Source organism: Hesperophylax consimilis, chromosome 1 (genome assembly GCF_061612785.1).
Source record: "Hesperophylax consimilis isolate HC1 chromosome 1, BYU_Hcon_1.0, whole genome shotgun sequence".
Classification (NCBI taxonomy): Eukaryota; Metazoa; Arthropoda; class Insecta; order Trichoptera; family Limnephilidae; genus Hesperophylax; species Hesperophylax consimilis.
In genome coordinates this window covers 30,746,152-30,766,864 of record NC_142836.1, presented here as the reverse complement: position 1 = coordinate 30,766,864, position 20,713 = coordinate 30,746,152, and the positions used below count along the sequence as shown (strand labels likewise).

At 35.0% G+C, this 20,713-nt stretch overlaps 1 protein-coding gene across 3 annotated transcripts in view; it reads left to right on the top strand.

The window, feature by feature from the left end:
* Nucleotides 1-20,713, top strand: part of for (cGMP-dependent protein kinase for) — a 297,038-nt gene that overhangs the window by 256,261 nt on the left and 20,064 nt on the right. For all 3 annotated transcript variants that reach the window (XM_089632252.1, XM_089632247.1, XM_089632241.1), the window contains one exon: nt 11,453-11,672. In XM_089632252.1, the coding sequence (XP_089488378.1) occupies nt 11,453-11,672 (220 nt within the window). The remainder of the gene's footprint in view (nt 1-11,452; nt 11,673-20,713) is intronic.

The window sequence follows — 20,713 nt, the reverse complement described above, 5'->3', positions numbered from 1 at the left end:
ATAATTTCCAATTGAATTACATTATGAACGTTATTTCAACAGTGGTATCTGATGTGTCCACGATCAATAATGGGCAAAGATCTCACTTTTATTTTAATGATCCATGTGATTTGCATTGTTCGCTGAAAGCGTGGCGAATAATGCATAGCATCTCGGCAAAACATACATTTTTTGTAATTATCCGTATAACAACAACAAAAAATAACAATTACACAAACTCGCTCTGTGGATGAGATGTCTCGGCGATAAGTCCGCCTGAATATATATTTTCTTGATTTAATAACCTTGCACAAAGAGTGTAAGTCATGAGCGCTTTCCCACATTTTATTTGTTTACGCTGCGATGTTTAATTTGCATTTTTATTACTTTCGAAACTCTCATCACACTTCATTACTATGTAATTATTCAATTTGAACTGACATGTAAGAACCAGATTTAATTTACTCTATTAACTTTCACGCTTATTAAAGCAATCTGTCATTTTTTACTAAGAAAGTGTCGCTGACGGTCAGGAGGTTCGTTCGTTTGCTAGGCCTGCTAATACGACAGGTGAACACTTGGAATTGTAATATTATTGACTAAATTAATTATTAATTACTAATAATATTGGTATACCGTCTACCTACGGTATAATTTGGTGCAAGTAAAAAAACTCGCACAGAAAGTATTTGAAACGTACCTACTTCCTACCTATTTGAGCAACTTTTAAACCTGAATTATTATTGAGCAGTTTTAAAATCACGTATCTGAATGATTTTTTTTTGTAAATAAATATTTTTTATAGATCTAGAATTTAGATTATACGTACTTTACAGACAAGCGGATGCAATTAACAATTATAATAACAGTTATTATTATTAATTACGACTACACTCAAAATTCACTTTCTTATCCGATCATTAGTTCCCTTAAGGTCCGTCTACACGCAGTTACTTGCACGCGTATTCAGTTTGTGTAAAATTTTGCCAATAAACACTGCGCACTTTGCGGTGTCTACACGACAGCGACTTGTATGCGCGAACAGTCTGTGCAAAGTCGCAATTATTTGAAGTGTGGAAGCCAATTGCGCAATATTCAGTTTCGCCGTCTTAAGGCGATGCCATACGTAGTAATGCAAAATCACGTGTTTTTGGTTTGAAAATTTGGTCGCCTAGAAATGTTTCCGATGCTTTAATTAAATTCTTCGAGTAGAATACATCTTAACCTTTGAGACAATCGCGTATTTTTTATATAAGTCTTTTTATAAGCCCAGAAAAAAAAAATTATAGGCCTATGAAAAGTGCTTTAAAGTTCAAAATCTCCTACTTGCGAACCCATTTTCGGTTATGATTTTATTGTATAATGTGGAAAATTAAGTTATTTATAAAATGATCGGAAAAAAATTAAATATTTATGCCTGAACATCCACTAAATAAAATAAAAGGCACTTTTTGGCCATGTTTTTTTCTTGCATAAATCAAAACAGGCGGATGGTGTTAAGCGAGAATTTAAACCTTATCGCCATCTACGTAAGGGTTGTTATTGATAGCGGCTCAATTTTAAATATTACACGACGTAGTGCATCGCCTTAACGTATTTTCTTACTTGTGCAAATTAGAGCAAATGAACGTTCGTGAAAGCCGTTTGCGCGGTATACCGTTTTGCCGTCTTGTCCAAATTAGATTTTGTGAACGTATAGACCAAGGCTACCCAACCTTTTTAACAGTTGGGCGAAATTGACGATTTTGAATCACTGGCGGGCCACTGATTACCTGACGGTTCCTATTTCCAAGGGGGGGGGGAGTTGTTAGAGAATTTCTATAAAAAATAATTCCCCACAAAAAAAATTCAAAATGAGTGCTCCCCACAAAATATTTGAAATCCATGGGGGGGGGGTTGTTACGGAACTTCGCTGAGAAAAAATTCCGCGCACCATAAACATCATATGTGATTCCCCACGACAATTTTTCGAATTCCATGGGGGGGGGGGGTGGCTACAAGATTCCATTTCGGACGCGGGCCCACGAAACTTTTTCAAATTGGTGGATTGGCGGGTTTTTTGAAAATGGTTCACGCGGGCCACTTATAATTCGTTCGCGGGCCACATTGTGGCCCGCGGGCCTGGGGTTGGGCAGCCTTGGTATAGACGGACCTTAATAAGGTTCAAATAAAAGAGAAATACTGGTTTTTAACTGGTGCTTCATTTTAAATATTATAATACCCGTATTGTAAGTTTACTTACTTTTAAAGTGTTTTTTTTATCATGATAATCGGTTCACAAGTTAAATTATTTTCAATAGACATACCAATACAAAGACGCGAATGAAACATTTAATCATTAATGTGCACATAATTTTCTATGAAAGAAATCAATAAATGCAAGAAAGAATATTCACGGTCGTTAAGATTACTACTATTGTTTTTTATTATAATATTAGTATTAGAGTTATAATACGTCGAGTTCCCATGAATATAATGCATTGTGTTCATCCATTTTATTTTTAAATTGCTGACTTGGAGGCACTGACTCGTCTCTAATATAGACGTTTTTATTTATGAGATCACTAACATTTTATCTGGGCACAGATAGGTAGGTAAACTTGTTAATTTGTTACTATGCGGGTACATTCAGATTTAGACTAGCCCTCATGTAATCCTGTACTCCGATCGTATTACATAATTCTATGCATCCAATCGAAGATTGAGCAGAAGAACCGATGCACCTAGATCCCGTTAAAATTGACATAACCTCATAATATTGAAAATTAAAATATAGCAACTGTTAACTTATACTTTTGTAGAAAGTATGTATGCTAATTCATTCAAATTTGACTGTCCTAAAACGGGAATTCTAAGTAGTTGGATAGTCAAAACATTTTACAATAAATATGCACCTACCGTGGGTCTCTTTAAATTTTGTCCCCAAACTATCTCCTTTCTTTCTCTTTGCTATACAGACGGAGTAGGTAAACACTATCATTTCTGACGTATGCTTAGTATCACTAGCTAAAAGTCTTGGTTGTAAATCACTAGACATTAATCTTAGTTATAAATCACTAGCTATTATACTTATTAATAAGCCACAAGTAATAAGTTATAAGTCTAAGTGATAGGAATAGATTAAATGAGTAAATTACGCTGTTAAGCGCCCTTGAGGTAATTTTCTCACGAAAACGGCGCTATACAAATAATCCAATCATTATTAATATCTATATCCTGTACTAAAAAAAAAAACAAAAAAATTATGTTATCTGAGTATTTTTTGTATTTATTGTTATCAAGAGTCTCTCGTGTCTAGGATAAACGAAGTATGCATGAAGAATGAGTTAATGATGAATGTAAGTAAGTCTAAAGTAATGGTGTTTGAAAGAGAGAGTACGAAAACAGTGTGCAATATAATTGTGAATGGGGAATACTTGGAGCAGGTGGATGAGTTTGTGTATTTAGGAAGTATGTTTACGAGAGATGGGAAGGCTGACAGAGATATCGAAAGAAGGGTAAATGCAGGTAATTCCGTTAATGGAGGACTAAACGCCGTAGGCGCTAACAAAAAATTGTCCAAAGAAGCGAAGTTAGCAGTCCACAACGGAGTGCTGGTACCTACCTTGATGTATGGAAGTGAGGCATGGAACTGGCAAAGAAAGGATGAAAGTAGATTAAATGCTGTTGAAATGAGATCCCTGAGGCGTATGTGTGGTAAAACCATGTTTGATCGTGTGAGGAATGTGGAGATCCGCAAAGAGTGCAAGGCTGATGTAAGCGTAATGAGTAAGATTAAGAAAGGGACGCTTAGATGGTTTGGGCATGTAGAGCGAATGAGCGAAGATAGGAGTGTAAGGAGGATATATGATGCAAATGTGAATGGTAGCAGAAGTCGGGGACGCCCGAGGAAGACATGGCACGATCAAGTGAATCAGATACTCGAGTCGGGCCATGTCAAGAGTCAGAATAATAGAAGAGTATGTATGAGACGATGTATGAATGTGAATGAGGCAAGGAGTGTGTGCCAAGACCGAGTTGTTTGGCGGTCCGTCCTCTCTGCCTACCCCTGCGGGGAAACGGCGTGATGGTTAGTTAGTTAGTTAGTTAAGATTCATTTTTAGAACTCCAAGTTTTTATTTTATATATTCAATAATTCATGAACAAGTTATTAAACATTATCAAACTGTTTGACTTATCAATGCCATTGACAAAACCATAGTTTGATAATTCCTTCAGAAGGCGAAATAGCTGTCGCGTATAGTGATAATAATGACATAGCAGAACTTTTTTTATTTAATTAAAAAAAAATACTTAATAATTTGACGTTGATACGGAATACAGTTTTGCATTAATGCGTTTAACAAACAAGTATAATATTATTTTTCTATAATATATGATTTGAAACCATTTCGGAGTTCTGAATTTAATGTGGTATAAAATACTTAGAACTTACAAAAATATTAATGGTAAGTACCTAATCAGAATTGTGTTTTCGTAATCATCTCTATGAGTCAATGAAGGCGTTGTTTACAAGTTTAGTAAGAATAGCCGCAGTTGATAAATAATACTGACCGCTTGCAGTTGGGCACTTGAATTCCCATTCTGTAATGGTGGAAAGTGAAAGGGGACACTGTCCGGTCACTTTTTATATGACGTAATTGGCCGGTCATATCACGAGACACTTCTCCCGGAGAATGTGGCCACTACTGTACAAGTACAGTCGCTTCTTGTAGGTAGGTACCCTGTATTCAAAGCTTACCTTTCATTACACTGGAATATGATAGTATAGAACGTATCCAAACAAATTTATAAAATATTTTACCTCCAAATTCAACAATAACTTCTAATGTATATTTCAAACTTTTCAGCAAAGACGAGTCAGCTGACTTACCGTATCGACTGTACCGAACTTCTGTTCCTTATTGATTTTAACACACCTTTGAGACGTACACGGCACACAGTGCTATTCCACACGCTTAATTATAAAACAAATGTAGCATCTAATTCGCCAATCAACCGAACTCTTCATACTCTAAAGAAAGGGTTGTTTTAGAGAATTTTAACAATTCTTCAAATTTCAAAGTTAATTTTTAAGTTCTGTGTAAGATTTGATGAATTTTTCAAATTCTGTGAAACAACCCGTCTTTAATGATATTTGTCTAAACTCAAACATTGACATTTTTTTCGGATCACTGCCCAAATTCAAGCGTGGCATCATGTCAATAATATAAACTGTTCAATCCTCATACATATACACACAGACACTCACACATACATTACACACAAAGACACCTATATACATCACCTTGAATGAAATATCTAATTCCTGTATACTGTTTCATCACTGTAACTCATGTACTGTTTGTTTCTATAATATCAAATAAATAAAAATAAAATAAATAAATTACCCGCATCATTGAATGTGGCCACTACTGTATAAGTATGGTCACTTCTTGTAGGTAGGTACCCTGTATTCATCGCTTACCTTTCATTACTCGCATTATTACATCAATGAAAGGCCATTCTTCTACTTCTACCCTTTTTCTTTTGCCTTTTTATCCGTCCGCTGCGGTCAGGAAGATGTAATTTAACCAATGTTTTTTATACTTTTTATTCAGACGTTGATGTTAAGAAATCAACACAGTCGAAAATTTCCTTTTGTGCAGGTTTAAATGGCCTACATTTTCTTGAAGATTTTTTGTATGTTTTATCAAAAAGCATTGTGATAATATTACACGAAATGAGGAGCTTTTTCACAAACAGAAATAACTACAAAAACTTTTTTTCATGGGACAGTTTTAAGTAAATACTCGGGGTCAATAGTTAACTGTTAGAAATGATGAATAATAAGAAAACTCAATTCTCGGGGTCAATAGTTAACTGTTAGACATGATGAATAATAAGAAAACTCAATTATCGGGCTCAATAGTTTATTGTTAAACATGATGAATAATAATAAAACTCAATTATTGGGGTCAATAGTTAACTATTAAACATGATGAATAATAAGAAAACTCAATTCGTTTGTGAAAAGCCATATTTATTTAAGAAAATTGCGAATTTCGACAAAAGAGAAAAATATCTACATGTTTGGAAAAAAAGGTTTCACAAACCGAAAATTACTGTTTTTTTATAAATATATTAAAAAAAGTTTGCTTTATCTTTCTAAATATCTACCTACACCTAAAAAAATAATTATAAAAGTTCCGAAAATAAATTTTTAAACATAATAGGTACGTCAAACAAATTGATAGGGAATAAGTTATTATTATATATTTTTTATGTATCTAGACTCGGATACATTGAAATAAGATAATAATGGATATTTAACTTTTTTACTTATCTAGTTTTTCTTTTGAATTTCTTAAATTTTATGAAATTACAATTTTGGTAATTTTTTCAACTACCATACTAGGTTCATGTAAGAATGACAAAATAATATTTTGTAGAACAAATAATAAAACATAAGGAAAAAGAATATGTTATTTCACTTTTACATGGAAAGCAGATAAATATGACAATCTGAATTCGTCACTTCGTAGACACCTGTATAGAATAATAATAACATGGCATTTATATAGCGCAGTTTAGTATCATTTCACTTCAAGTGCGCTTAACTACTCGTATAACTAACTTTAAAAAAAAATGGTAATTCAGTATATTAGTGGTTCTTAAAATTATTCCTACAGTGTGTCTTACCCAAATACAGATCTAATATTATAACATTAAATACACTGTTTATACAAAGTGATGACAAAACTTAGAATAACAATAACAGCAGGATAGGACAAAACACGAATATTAAAACTAAAACATAATATAAAACAGGAGGCAGTTTATGCTCAGAAATGAGAATTTTCTGAGCAGACACTTTAAAAAGGTACAATAAGAAGACAACAAAAACCAAACAATTACCGGAAGTTTTAGAATATGGCTTATTATAAAATATTGAATAGAGAATTAGAAACTAAAAAAAAAAGTTTTGGGTAGATATTTCTCACCGTGCTTCACTGAGACACTGTATTCTACACTATACGGCACCTTAACTAATTGCTCAAATTAGATAATATAAAAATATTCTGATGGATTTTCTGATTGAAACAAATTTATATTTTTTAGTACAAAACTCAATTTATATATCGATGGCTTAAAGTTAAAATACTGCATCTCTATAAAACATAATATTGATTAAATTCAGTTTGAAGATTTGCAAATATGAAAACATTAGATTTGTGATAAAAACAAGTTTTTAGTTACATCTTACAGTTTCCGTATCTTATATAGATACAATATTTTGGCATGGAATTTCGTTTATCATAAAAATAATTTTGTTTAGCCTATTCAATATACTCATAAACACGTTGCTTGGAGGATTTACAATATATTTTAATATGTTTATATCTTTTGGGCGGTAGGTTTAAGAGATGCAATATTTGAACCCATAAAAGTATAGGCTGCTCTTGGCTGTTTTTCAGTACTTAACTCATTTCAGATCAAAATCGAAGATACAATATTTTAACTCTAAGCCATAGATACTTTCAGTTAGGATGAATTAACTTATCGTGAAAACATTTAAATATTTTGTTACTAAATTATCATTATTAGAACCGTATTTTATATCTTTGACAAATTGGAAAATGGAGATAGGTAACCAATACAATTGTACATGTACTAATGTGTCTCTCTGTGTCTAATATCTCCGGTTTCTCCACATCAATTTGTTTGTGGTATTCCCATTTAAGATGCATGTCTCTTACATCAGGTCTTTGATAACCCCATTCCTCCGCCTTTTATGTCGCCTTCCAACACAATCACCCGAGACGTCTTTTGTATTGCCTACCACCCACCTGATTGTACTCTTTGTTAGTGACACTTTTCTCCTCAGAGCCGACGAAAAATACCGTCACCATTCAAGCTATTTTTAGAGGATTCTCCAAACCATCTCACTCCCATGGATTCATTGTAAATATTTTTTTCTCTTTTGAAAGTGAGGGATATTTTAAATCATTAGTTGATGCGAGTTGAGTGACATTTCAAATGATCACTCACTAAGCTGTCCATAAAAAGAATATCATTAACAGATATCCATTAGAAAGAATCATTATCTTGGAAGACGATCATTGCCTAGTGCCTAATGGCGGCAAATTAATACCAACTCACCTATGTTTGAAAAGATATTTAAAAGTATCATGTCCAATGTTGCCAAATGGAGGACACACATACGTGATGTATTTTTGTTTTTAAATTTACCTATGGCTACTGAATAGTTTAATGAAAATTAGATCGTCTAGTTTTTGTGGTTCAATCTTGACCATAAGTGTATTTTTCAAGTTATGTTTAGAAATTATCTCCCCTTTAGACTTGTACTTTCGATGGTGTGTTGATTATATGTTTTATGTATGAAGTGGACCACTATGGTTGATTCTTGAGGCGCATGTGTCTGTTTAATTTCACTTACAGAATCTGTTTTATCTATGTTGTATAAACACTCTGGTGGGTTATGGTATGGTAGTTATGTATACATTGATTGATATGTGTGTAATGCGTATGGTTACACAAGTGCTCTATTTATAGTCACAAAGATATCGTTGATGGGCGAAGTGTGGTTCTATCTCGAGGACTGACAGATTTCACATAGGCAGTAGACAAAATAGATAAGCATGAACTGTGTTAATATATGTTTTGATAAGTGCGTCATTCTTTCAAAGTAATGTATGTATTTAGATTTGGAATACCGATGAAGGATGATTATTTAAAAAACATTTTAAATGCATTAATATTTTTACCGTATGTCTGCAAAAACAAAGTATTTTGATTGTTTCGATGGGGGCAATTTGTACGCCACAGTGAACATCGTGAACGGAAATCTTCAATTTGTCCCGCCAGGTAAACATTGACCAATACCAATGTCTGCAATGTGCCTGCCCGTTGGATGTAATATATATGGCTGTACTCTCCTTAGTTTATGGGACGTGCATGTTGTTAGTGGGGTATCGGATATAATGTACTTTATATAATTAGAGGATACATTTACCATGTCTATGCAAAATTCCGCGTAGATAATGGATTTGAAAGGTATTCCAGCTTCCAGCCCTGCATGCTGAATAACTCGCATGTTACATGTTATACCGACTCGTATCTCTATCTAAATCTGTTCAATAATATCATACGCCATTAAAACATGTTTGCTTTATTACAGCAGGTGTGTGTTCAATGCGAGTCTGTTCACCGATTGCCATGACAATGTACGGATTCAATGTCAACCACCGGTTATAGTAATCAAATCACCCACCGCATCCAACAGGAACTAAAAACAACGAACCTTTTCAATTTCGTCGACAATTATTTGATGCATCTGATTGTGCCTCTCACGCTGCTACTGTCCGTGTCCATACATCAGCTCGTTTGCTCGTCATCGCTTTTATTGTTCGGATATTTGCAAGGCTACCCTCCGATGGTTTTGAATTACTTTGACCCGACCATATTGTTGAATAATGATCTCTGGGTTATGTACAGGTACACCATGCACCGAGTTGATTAAACAGCAGTTATTGCCGGTTGCTATGCAAATCTTTGTACACAGATAGATCAAGCATTGTACAAACTAATTTATTTACTTTATTCAGCTGTCTTTACTATCTGACGTCACACACACATACTCGTGCATCAATAATATCGGTATGCTGAAATAACAACGAACAAATAACAAATTTTCAATGAATATTTTCTTGGCATATAATTTTTGATTTTCACTGTCAATGTCGGATGGCAGATGTACAAACTCTAACAAAATAATATTGCTCTTATCTGCCGAGAGATATTCTGGTGAATTGGCGCTATTAATTCACCAGAAGAAGCAATCAACCAAAGAGCATTTGTTTGTCTCATAAAACAACAATATTATGTTTTTGTTTGGAATGAAACTGGCACACGTAATAAAATAATCTTTGTGTTTATTAAACTTCCGCGTCTTTTCAGCGATCAATTTATTCGGTCAATCGTTCGAAAGTTCAACGTTCGGTCTCCTCCGTTAACAGTGGAGATGAAGATACCGAGCTATTGGCCACACAGTATACTGGCTGGCTACGGTGGCCGTGGTACATTAGCCGGCCGGCTATATGCAATGAAGGCGATCTGTGTCAGCAGCGGTCGACCACTTTGTCTATTCGCCATGGGCTATTCCGTCTCCAGTTATGCTAGATCTCCACAACTTCCCAAATGCCAAATAAACGCCATAAACTTCGATAACTGAAGCGGATATTAAGGCTGGCCCACTTGCGTCGGGAATACTGTTGTTATAATAGCAAGGCTGCTATTATGTATATCAGCAATTACATAAGCGACCCACTATCAAAATAAACTGCCTTTATGCCACTAACTTATTATGATGAGCGAACCGATGGAACGAATCATCAACCATCATTCTATTTCTTAATCTTGGAATGTTTTTATTGGTATTTGGACAATTTGAAAAAAAAATCAAATACGTACGCATTATGAGTATTTTTCCTTTATTGAATGATAACGGCGATTTGAACCATTTCGTTGGCAATAATGTCATTGCCAGGCATTCCGATCGTTTCTTGCGTAGAGTGCTAATAATTAACAAACTATCTAACCATTTCTCCAAAGCGGTATGCAGATAGAATTCAACGCAATTCAACTCCGTCTTGGCACATACGCTTCTTTTACATATTATACCAACAGTCGACATGACCCGATCAAGCATTTGATTCAATTGATTGTGCCATGTTTTTCTAGGCATCCCCAACTTCTGCTGCCACCGTTTTCTCTGTACATCCGTTCCGCTTATCAAGCCATCTAAGCTTCCCTCTCTTCATGACATCTCATCTCATTTCTATTGAACTAATTCTTATTTCGTTCTTACTCTGTACAATCCCATGGCAAACTGCCATACCTTAAGTTTGGTATCGGGACTCCGCAGTGGAATGCTAGTACTGAATAGATAATACACACCTTCAAACAGAAATAGCTTCCATGTACATTTTAATGAAACCAATGTCGCCACTGACTTGCTTACTTTTTGATTTTAAATCGAGACAGCCAATCAACATTGCGTATTTTGTCTCTCTTAGACGAATTCGCCATTTCATTTGATTTGAAATTTGTACTGAGAGACAGTATTTCTGAATTTGAAATTTAAGCGAAAAAGTCAGACCTTTGAATCATGAAATACGCCCACTTTGCTTTTTTGAGTTCTTATGTATTCTATGGATGCTAGCCTAACTTCCTTTGACAACTTCCTCTCAGTGACTACTGCATAGTCCTCTGTGAATTGTATTCCCTGCATCCACCTTTGCCTCACTATCTTTATCAGCCTTCTCATCTTTCGCGAACATATCCCCTTAGTATACTTTATCTTTCACAGACCCCCAGGGATTTTATTTCTTCTGAACTTAGTCTTGTGACGCTATTTACCTAGCAGTTCCGCAGAACACGATATTAATGTATTTATCTCCTTCCTTCTTAGAGGGCCGAGTGGAGGTGTCCCGCGATGGCAAGTACCTCAGCACGATGGCGCCGAGGAAGGTGTTCGGCGAGCTGGCCATCCTGTACAACTGCAAGAGGACGGCCACCATCAAGGCGGCCACGGACTGCAAGCTGTGGGCCATCGAGCGCCAGTGCTTCCAGACCATCATGATGAGGACCGGTCTCATCAGGCAGGCCGAGTACACCGACTTCCTCAAGAGGTAAGAACTCAAACTATCCGTAAAGCGTACAGCTGATAACTTTGTTAACCTCTCGCTCTTCACATAAACGATACATGTAAGAGAAAAAGGATAACAGCGGAAAGATCATGGATGTCATTGATTTTCATTAACCCAATATTTTTAAACTTTTTTGCACATTCATAGTCAGATTCCTTAGCTTTAATTTCCTCTTGATACAGACTTGAAGTTTTAAGAATGCCTTCAAAATATAATATAAGATTCTGGTGAGATACTTGATTTGTATGAGAATTCAATTATAACCCCGAAATAAGAAATTTTCTTTGAGAGTGTAATCTGAATCATTGGTCGTCAACGACGTTACTAGATTGGGAAACTGGGACTTCACGCAAGAAGCCTTTAAGTTTCCCTATATCATATTTGGAGATTCTTTATATACGAGTATAAGAGTATTTGTATGAGTCGTAAAAATTAACCGCTATCAAAAACCATTTCAAACTTAACAGTGAGGAATTCTTGCGATTTGTACTGAGGGTCCGTACCTGATTTATTGTAAATACTCGATTGTTTGTATATAAGTACATTTACTATACTATTTAATTGATATCATTCCACAATATATTAATATGGAAACAAATGAACTGCTTACTGCGGTTTAAAGCCAATGAAGCCAGCCAAATTTCGCCGTTTATTCCATATGTTTAGGGTTTATAAATTTGATTGCTTAAAACTTTTTTAGACATCTCTCTAAAATTTAAACAAAAGAAATACGCATTTCAAATATACAATTATTATAACTGATAAAAATAAGTACCTACTTTATCGCTTGTCTGAACAAACGGTTCCAATTTTGAAAATTAAAATCGAGGCAAATCCCGTTTTATTTTATTCAACCAGAGTTACCGACAGCCAGACGGATTTACAACTGAAATAAGTATTTTTTACTATTTTGACGCAGTACCCTGTATAAAATTTCAAACCTTATTCATCAGGCAATACGGTTATGAGTGGATGCAGTGTACATTGTACAGGCATTGTAATGCCAACTGCCAGCATTCAATAAACCTGTAAGAAGATACCCATCAAGGACCATCCGTCTACCATTCACATTAACAGCTGCATCGTGTACATTTTATTTTCATTCATAACATCGGTTAGTGATAAATCGTAATAAATAACATGCTTCAGAATAGAACAGACGTTTGAATGGTTTGATAGCTGGATTCATATAAAGGATTCTTCACTTATTATTTGGCTTGCTTAAGTAAAGTGAATCTCATGAAGTGTGGAAATAAACAAGGATGCACTCATATATGGCTATCTCACTCCCGGTATGGGTATTTTTACTTGTTGACACCATCGTGGCTATTTTAAGTTTGGAGGCAGTAGGTATAAGTATAGAAAATGGAGTCAGAGTGGTACCTACTACAACAGCTGCAATAACTCCTGCTCCACACTCTCAGCGAGACTATCTGAGTGAGCCTCGCCATTATTCGCTTGTTTTTCGTTTGTCGTAGTACCTACTGATAATAGACTAACATCGCCTCAAACAGTCATTTATGATCAAAGTAACTACTGCGCGATACAAGAGTGAAGTTGTAGCACTTTGGCTCCCTCGTCTCGAAAAAAGTCTGGCTGAATGTCTCGACTTTTTTACCTATCGGTACTTCGCTTTCTTTAAATATTATCTTGAACAACTGTATTATGCATAGTTACTTAGATATCATTCTTCTTTATTTATGGTCAAAGTACATTTTATCGTTATTTATTTTATCAAAAACCATTTCGAACTTAATAGTGAGGAATTCTTGCGATTTGTATAGGATCCGTACCTGATTTATTGTAAATACTCGATTGGTTGTATATAATTACATTTACCATATACTATTTAACTGATATAATTCCTCAAAATATTAAAATGGAAACATATGAACTGCTTACTGCGATTTAAAGCCAATGAATCCATCCAGATTTCGCCGTGTATCCCATATTTTTAGGTTCTATAAATTTGGTACATTATGACAAGCGATGGCTCAAAACGTTTCTGCAAACTTGCCACAATATGCCAAAAATCGCTCGAGTGGATAGTATATTTACTACATAATAATGTATTATACTATATACTACAAATATTTAAAATATTATAATATGAATATAATCTTAGAATGTGAATATAATGTTTAAAATATTATAATATTTAAAATATTGTAATATTTTTTAAATAATATAATGTTAATATAACATTTAAAATATATCTATATAATTCTTCTTTATTTATGGTCAAAGTATATTTTATCGTTATTTATTTTATTTTATCGATTACTATCAATTTTAAAAGTGTTCGGAGAAATTCTCTTACATCACGGGTTTACGGTGTATCTGCATAATCTCCAAAAATACGACTCTTACTTATTACTTCTATGTAAACAAAAAAGTATTTAAGGCGTTGCACTACGTCGTGTAATATTTTGAATCTAGCCACATTATACAATAAAACCATAACCGAAAATGGGTTCGCAAATAGGAAATTTTTAACTTTAAAGCAGTTTTCATAGGCCTTTATATTATTTTTTTTCTGGGCTTATAAAAAGACTTATTTAAAAAATACTCAATTATTTCAAAGGCCAAGGTGTATTATACTCGCGGTATTTATTTAAAGCATCTGAAACATTTCTAGGCGACCAAATTTTCAAACCAAAAACACATGATTTTGCATTACTACGTAGTGCATCGCCTTAGGAGAACATTACCTGATCTCTGACTTAGATACGATGTTATGCACTAACAAATCTTCGGTAATCTTTCACATTTAACGTTTTGTGGGTTTAAGGCGGGAAAGGGAAAACCCATACATAAAAAAACCCACCGAGAGGAATCTAAGAATAAATTATTTTCGTAACGCTGATTTCGAATGTATGACCTTGTATATAAATTTGAGTAATAACGCCGGTTATAAATTAGTATGCACTCTCGTGAATCTAATTATTGCGACTCTCACTAATCGTCAATTCACAATACAAGGATGTTTCACTCGATTGCACTGTCCAGGAAACCAAATCGTATTAATAAATAATTATACTTAGCACTGACAACGGAAATATTAATAAATCCAATGTCCTTGGGTTTTTTTTGCTATTAAATGGGCATTGCTAAGTGCTGGGTAAAAAAATCCGATCTCACAAATAAAGTTGTTTGCGAAATTTTGCACGCATTGTTTACAACACGCGATGTTTTTCATTCTTGTTGAAAAGTTACATACGGCTATTATACTTTTTATTTACACATTTGTGTTTACTGTTTAGTTATCCATGCGGATTAGTTGATTAGTTAAGTGTGTAATTATCAATGTGTGTACAATGCTTATCATAGATTCACCTAAAATTCTAACTATCAGATACCAATTACAAATATCATTGATCAAATGGTCAATAAAGATTTTTACAAAAATCTGAATGTTATTTAGAATTTGTACACGGTTGGAATTTTGTTTATGAGAATGGTCGTTTTTACGACTCTGATATGCTCAGCTTAGCAATGTGGAATGATGGCCGACTCTTGTGTTTCATCCCTCGAACATTTCGAATGTTCACAACTTTCCTCAAAAAAGCCTCCCCTGAAGGTAAATACAAACAAGTAATAGTAACTAATGTTAAAATTCCTTTAAGAACTTGCGGCATTATATAAGTACTGAGATATTATCTAATCACAAGTTTATTCACATTTTAATAGGCAGATTAGGTTAGGTTAGGTTAGGTTAGGTTAGGTTAGGTTAGGTTAGGTTAGGTTAGGTTAGGTTAGGTTAGGTTAGGTTAGGTTAGGTTAGGTTAGGTTAGGTTAGGTTAGGTTAGGTTAGGTTAGGTTAGGTTAGGTTAGGTTAGGTTAGGTTAGGTTAGGTTAGGTTAGATTAGATTAGGTTAGGTTAGGTTAGGTTAGGTTAGGTTAGTTTAGTTTAGTTTAGTTTAGTTCAGTTCAGTTTAATTGTGCGATACCGAAATTATCTTTTGAACCGATAAATCTGCAATAATTAGTTTTTATGCGTTCCAACTGTGGAAGGTTAATTATCGTTAGAATGTTATGGCGCTCGTATAACTTTAATTTGCCAGACGGCTGTAAGAGGACAAAGCCAGCATTCCCGGTATGAACTTTCTGTGCCATCGAAACAAAGTGCAATTTGTTCCTTCATATTTCTGTGAAAGGCTCGCCCGTTATTCGGAGTAAAATGGCTTTGAACTGATCAATAAGGCATTCTTGGGTCACAATAATACCACGCAAAATGTGTCCAAGTCACACATTGGATGTAAGAACTTTCGAGGATACAAATACGTTTTTGTACATTACAAATTATGAAAAAACAATTATTGTTTAGTGAAGCAAAGTTTTTAACCCCTGTGGTATTGTGCTACAAAACAAATTCACTTGTTAACTAAAGTATTGCCTAACCATAGACATTCAATGACATAGATGCAAAATATTAAGATGGTCATTTCTCAAGTAGATTAAAATAATTGAAATATTTGAAACTGTGCCTTATTTCACCACGTATATAGGTAATAGGCATAAAAATCGCCTGGTAAACTTTCTAGAAACGGTCAATTTTAGGTTTTTATTTATTTGGTGATTAAAATAATCTTTCTTAATTCTTTCTTATAAAATATAAGAAAGAAAAAAATAATAATCAAGGGAAACTGCCACAGATAATCTTGGTCATAAAAAACTGTATTTAAAAAAGTTGTTTCTTATACCCGTTCATACATTTTCAATGAAAAACATTTATCAGTAGTTTAAAATAGAATACGCATATATTTTATAAAAAGAAATTAACATTTTTTTTAATTCTACTCAAGCGACACTTTAGGAAAAGCATCAATTTATTCAAAGCATATTTTTTAGTGTACAGATAATATAATGTAAACCGATTCGTAGCAAATATTAATTGAAAATAGTTGTCTTAGTATATCATCGTCCTTATCAGCGCTACAATCCTTGGAGATTCCTTTGTCGCTTCTAGAAAACGCCTCCATTCCTACCCCAATCCCCTGCTGTCCTCTAGTACATTAGGAAATGCCCCCGTTCCAACCGATCTCCTGCTGTCCTCTAGTCCTAGTCCATTAGGAAACGCCCCCGTTCCAACCGATCTCCTGCTGTCCTCTAGTCCTAGTCCATTAGGAAACGCCCCCGTTCCAACCGATCTCCTGCTGTCCTCTAGTCCTAGTCCATTAGGAAACGCCCCCGTTCCAACCGATCTCCTGCTGTCCTCTAGTCCTAGTCCATTAGGAAACGCCCCCGTTCCAACCGATCTCCTGCTGTCCTCTAGTCCTAGTCCATTAGGAAACGCCCCCGTTCCAACCGATCTCCTGCTGTCCTCTAGTCCTAGTCCATTAGGAAACGCCCCCGTTCCAACCGATCTCCTGCTGTCCTCTAGTCCTAGTCCATTAGGAAACGCCCCCGTTCCAACCGATCTCCTGCTGTCCTCTAGTCCTAGTCCATTAGGAAACGCCCCCGTTCCAACCGATCTCCTGCTGTCCTCTAGTCCTAGTCCATTAGGAAACGCCCCCGTTCCAACCGATCTCCTGCTGTCCTCTAGTCCTAGTCCATTAGGAAACGCCCCCGTTCCAACCGATCTCCTGCTGTCCTTTAGTCCATTTTCCTAAAGAAATATGGTGATCGCTTCCACATTAGTCAATGCTTCCACGCCAATTTATGGTCTCCCAACGCTCCTTACTGCAGGCCTATTATAAAGGATCGTCTTTGGTGGTCGACTATCTTGCACCCTTACCACGTGACCTTCCTATCAGACCTGTCCCAGTTTAATAAATATTACTTATGACGTCTTATCAAACATTATTTTGTAGAGCAAATAGGTAAACAAATCATGTGTTATAATTTTTTACATTTACAAGAGTTCAAAATACCAGCCTTTCCGAATTCCAGAGAATTCTGAAAAGGTAAATGTGTAGAGCCGCCATCTTGGATCAATAGATAGTTCTTATCCATATAATTTACCAGAGTTCAAAATACCAGCGTTTCCGTCTTCCAGAGAATTCTGAAAATTTAAATGTGTAGAGCCGCCATCTTGGATCAATAGATAGTTCTTATTCCACGCTTTCATCCAAATACTGCATAAGCTTCATTTGTATAATTCATGTCCAGGGAAGTATTCGCTCCGTGGCCTAGTTCCCCGCTAGACTATTGTCACGATGCTCGGTAGCCACGAGCCACGAGTGGAGCACGCGAACGTGAAATATGATAGCAATGGTGGCCGTTCGACAGTTTCTCGTGATCTACAATTACCACCTAGGATTTAGAACTATGTTAATGTCTACGGTTAATAGGTCTTCTAAGACCACATGCATTAACAATTTAACTCCTGCAAAAGATCGGTGAATTACCGTTTCGTATTGATAATTTACTCGTTGTTATTTTTTTACTATTCCTCTTTGGATATATTTAATCATTTTATATTGAGGTTTTTCATTTTATGCGGAAACTTTACTGGTTCATGCAACCACGCAACCATGGAACATGTAATTATTTCAATAAAAAATGTATAACTGTTTGTTTTCCTAACTAAAAGTAAAATTTAAAAAACTTTATAACTCGATTTGTTCATTGATTGTCATCATACCAAAAGAATATTTTAAAATAAAAAGAAAGTTCCAAACCATATTATAGGATTTAAACGTTTACTTTATTTTTTGCGCATTCTCTATCCAACAATATGTCTTATCATTGAGATATGCATAACAATAAAATTGAATTACTAATGCCAACATTTGTGTTATGTTTTCCAATTCTTTGATTTGTTACAATCGTTAAAAAGATTGTTTGCGACTCATATTTCTTCACATAAAATTTTAATAGGTTTCAATTAACCTGTAAACCTTTCAACAAAGGTTGCGTCATCGAATAAATCACGTGCACCTCATCTATGTTATTCCGCAAAAAATGCAGAATCTCTCTAATCCGTAATGGGTACCTAAGTCGTACACGGAACTTCCAATATGAAATCAACTGTTGTAGCCATTGCACCACGGAGCATAATCACTCCACCATGTCCGTTCTGTAGACATTGATTGGCATATTAATTCGCTACCAATATGCTACGAATGGATACCTATTTTAGACAATATGCTAAGAATACATACATTGAAGTAAATACGTACCAGTGGCGGTTGGGGCAGGAGAGGCTTTGCCTCACCTAAAAAAATAAAAGGTAAAAAATACCCATATCCATACATCCAAAATATTGTGAACTTTAATTTAAATTTTGCATTTTTAAAAATTATGTAAGGGGTAAAGGTACTTTAATTTAAATATTACCCACTAATATGTTCGTGTTTTCCTAGGACTGATTCTCTTTATATTATGTAAGTCATCACGCCAGTATAATGCGGCCGGTAATTCCGCTCTACACAATGCAGAACAATAATAAACTAGGGAGGCAGAGATATGGTCCGCCTCAGAGAGCCGCTGATTTCATGTGGGCGGAGAGGAGTGGGAAAGTCACATGGAATCGAAAAAACGGTATTCGACATAGTTGCGCGGTGTTTAGTTTGCGGCGCGCCTCAAAAAACGAACACTTCCGTAGTAGAACCGATCATTTACGACTAGCTCTAGCGCTTTAGGGACCCAATTATTGTTTGGTTTTGTGATTATTTACTACAGATATACCTAGATTACAGCTATTTGGATTATTTTTGCAGGGCGAATTTGCAGTTGACGGTTTGTCTTGTATTTATGTGTCTAGTAATTAACGTGATTATGTTTGCGCGTTATTATTATTACTATATTTTGACGTAGGTAATAATTACATTGTTAAGTATAGGTATACATAATATTACTTTAAAAATGATTGTGCCTCCCCATTTTTTAACTTTTCACACATTTATCAAACCCGGAACCTTAGATACAAACACACGTTTAGTAACAACTAAACTACGGAGTGTTACCACTTCACCATTTCATTGGTTGGCATATGAATCTACAACATATTGTATATTATGATACTATCACATACCTAAAGTGAACTTGGTACATAATTTTATTATACCTATGAAAATATTATAGTGAAACCCGGAACCTTCGATACCAAGACAAGTGATAACTAAGCCACTACGGAGAAACTCTACCATATCATTTGGTTTATAGGCATTGGTTGGCGTATGAATCCGCTACGCATATAATAATGCCACTAGCACATATGTATTATATATGATTTTGATATATCATCCATGATAGGTTGGTCACTCGACCTCTTTCCCAGTATTATTGCATAACGGAAGCGACGGCCATAAGACGAGCCGCATTGTTCCACGCATGACAATCGCTTGTGATATAATAACACCAAACAACACTCTTCCTTATGATCGCATCGTGACATTGCCAACGTACCGTTCCGCAATAAATCAGTCTTTAATTTATATATGTCCTACTATAAAAAAAAACAAATTTAATAAAGTTGGTGCTCCACAAAAACCAAACATCAGCAGTTTACCTAGGTAGGTGTATAGTGAATACCTATTCTAGTATGTGGGTACCCACTTAACCCGTTAGAAAGTCTCGAAAACCAAACTGAAATCTTTTATTTCTTTTGTAGAATATACGAATAAAATCGCTGATCCCAAGTTTGACCTAAAGATCCGCCTCGGTGAAAATCGTTGATAGGTTTCAACTTGCGATTGATTAGTAGGTATTTGTTTGTGCTATCATCAAATAATGATTAGAGATTACATTTACAATGTACAGGTAAACCATTTTAGAGAGACCCGTGTACTGATGTACTGGATGTAAAAAAAAATAATTATATTAATTTTGCGTTTTTTAGGAAGCTAAAGAATGTAACAAAAAAAACATAAAAAAAACATTTAAACGGAATTGATAAAAGTCGCTACACACCCAGTATATAGATAATAGGGGACTGCTGGTGGGTGTTACAGTTGGGTTTCCTCCATCACGACACAAGCCACATTTTCCGACTTACTGCGGTGCGCTAGTAGGAGATTTTTAAATTATTGTTAGGTTATTCGTAACGTTTGTCTTTCATTCTAGAAAAAAAGTTTGAA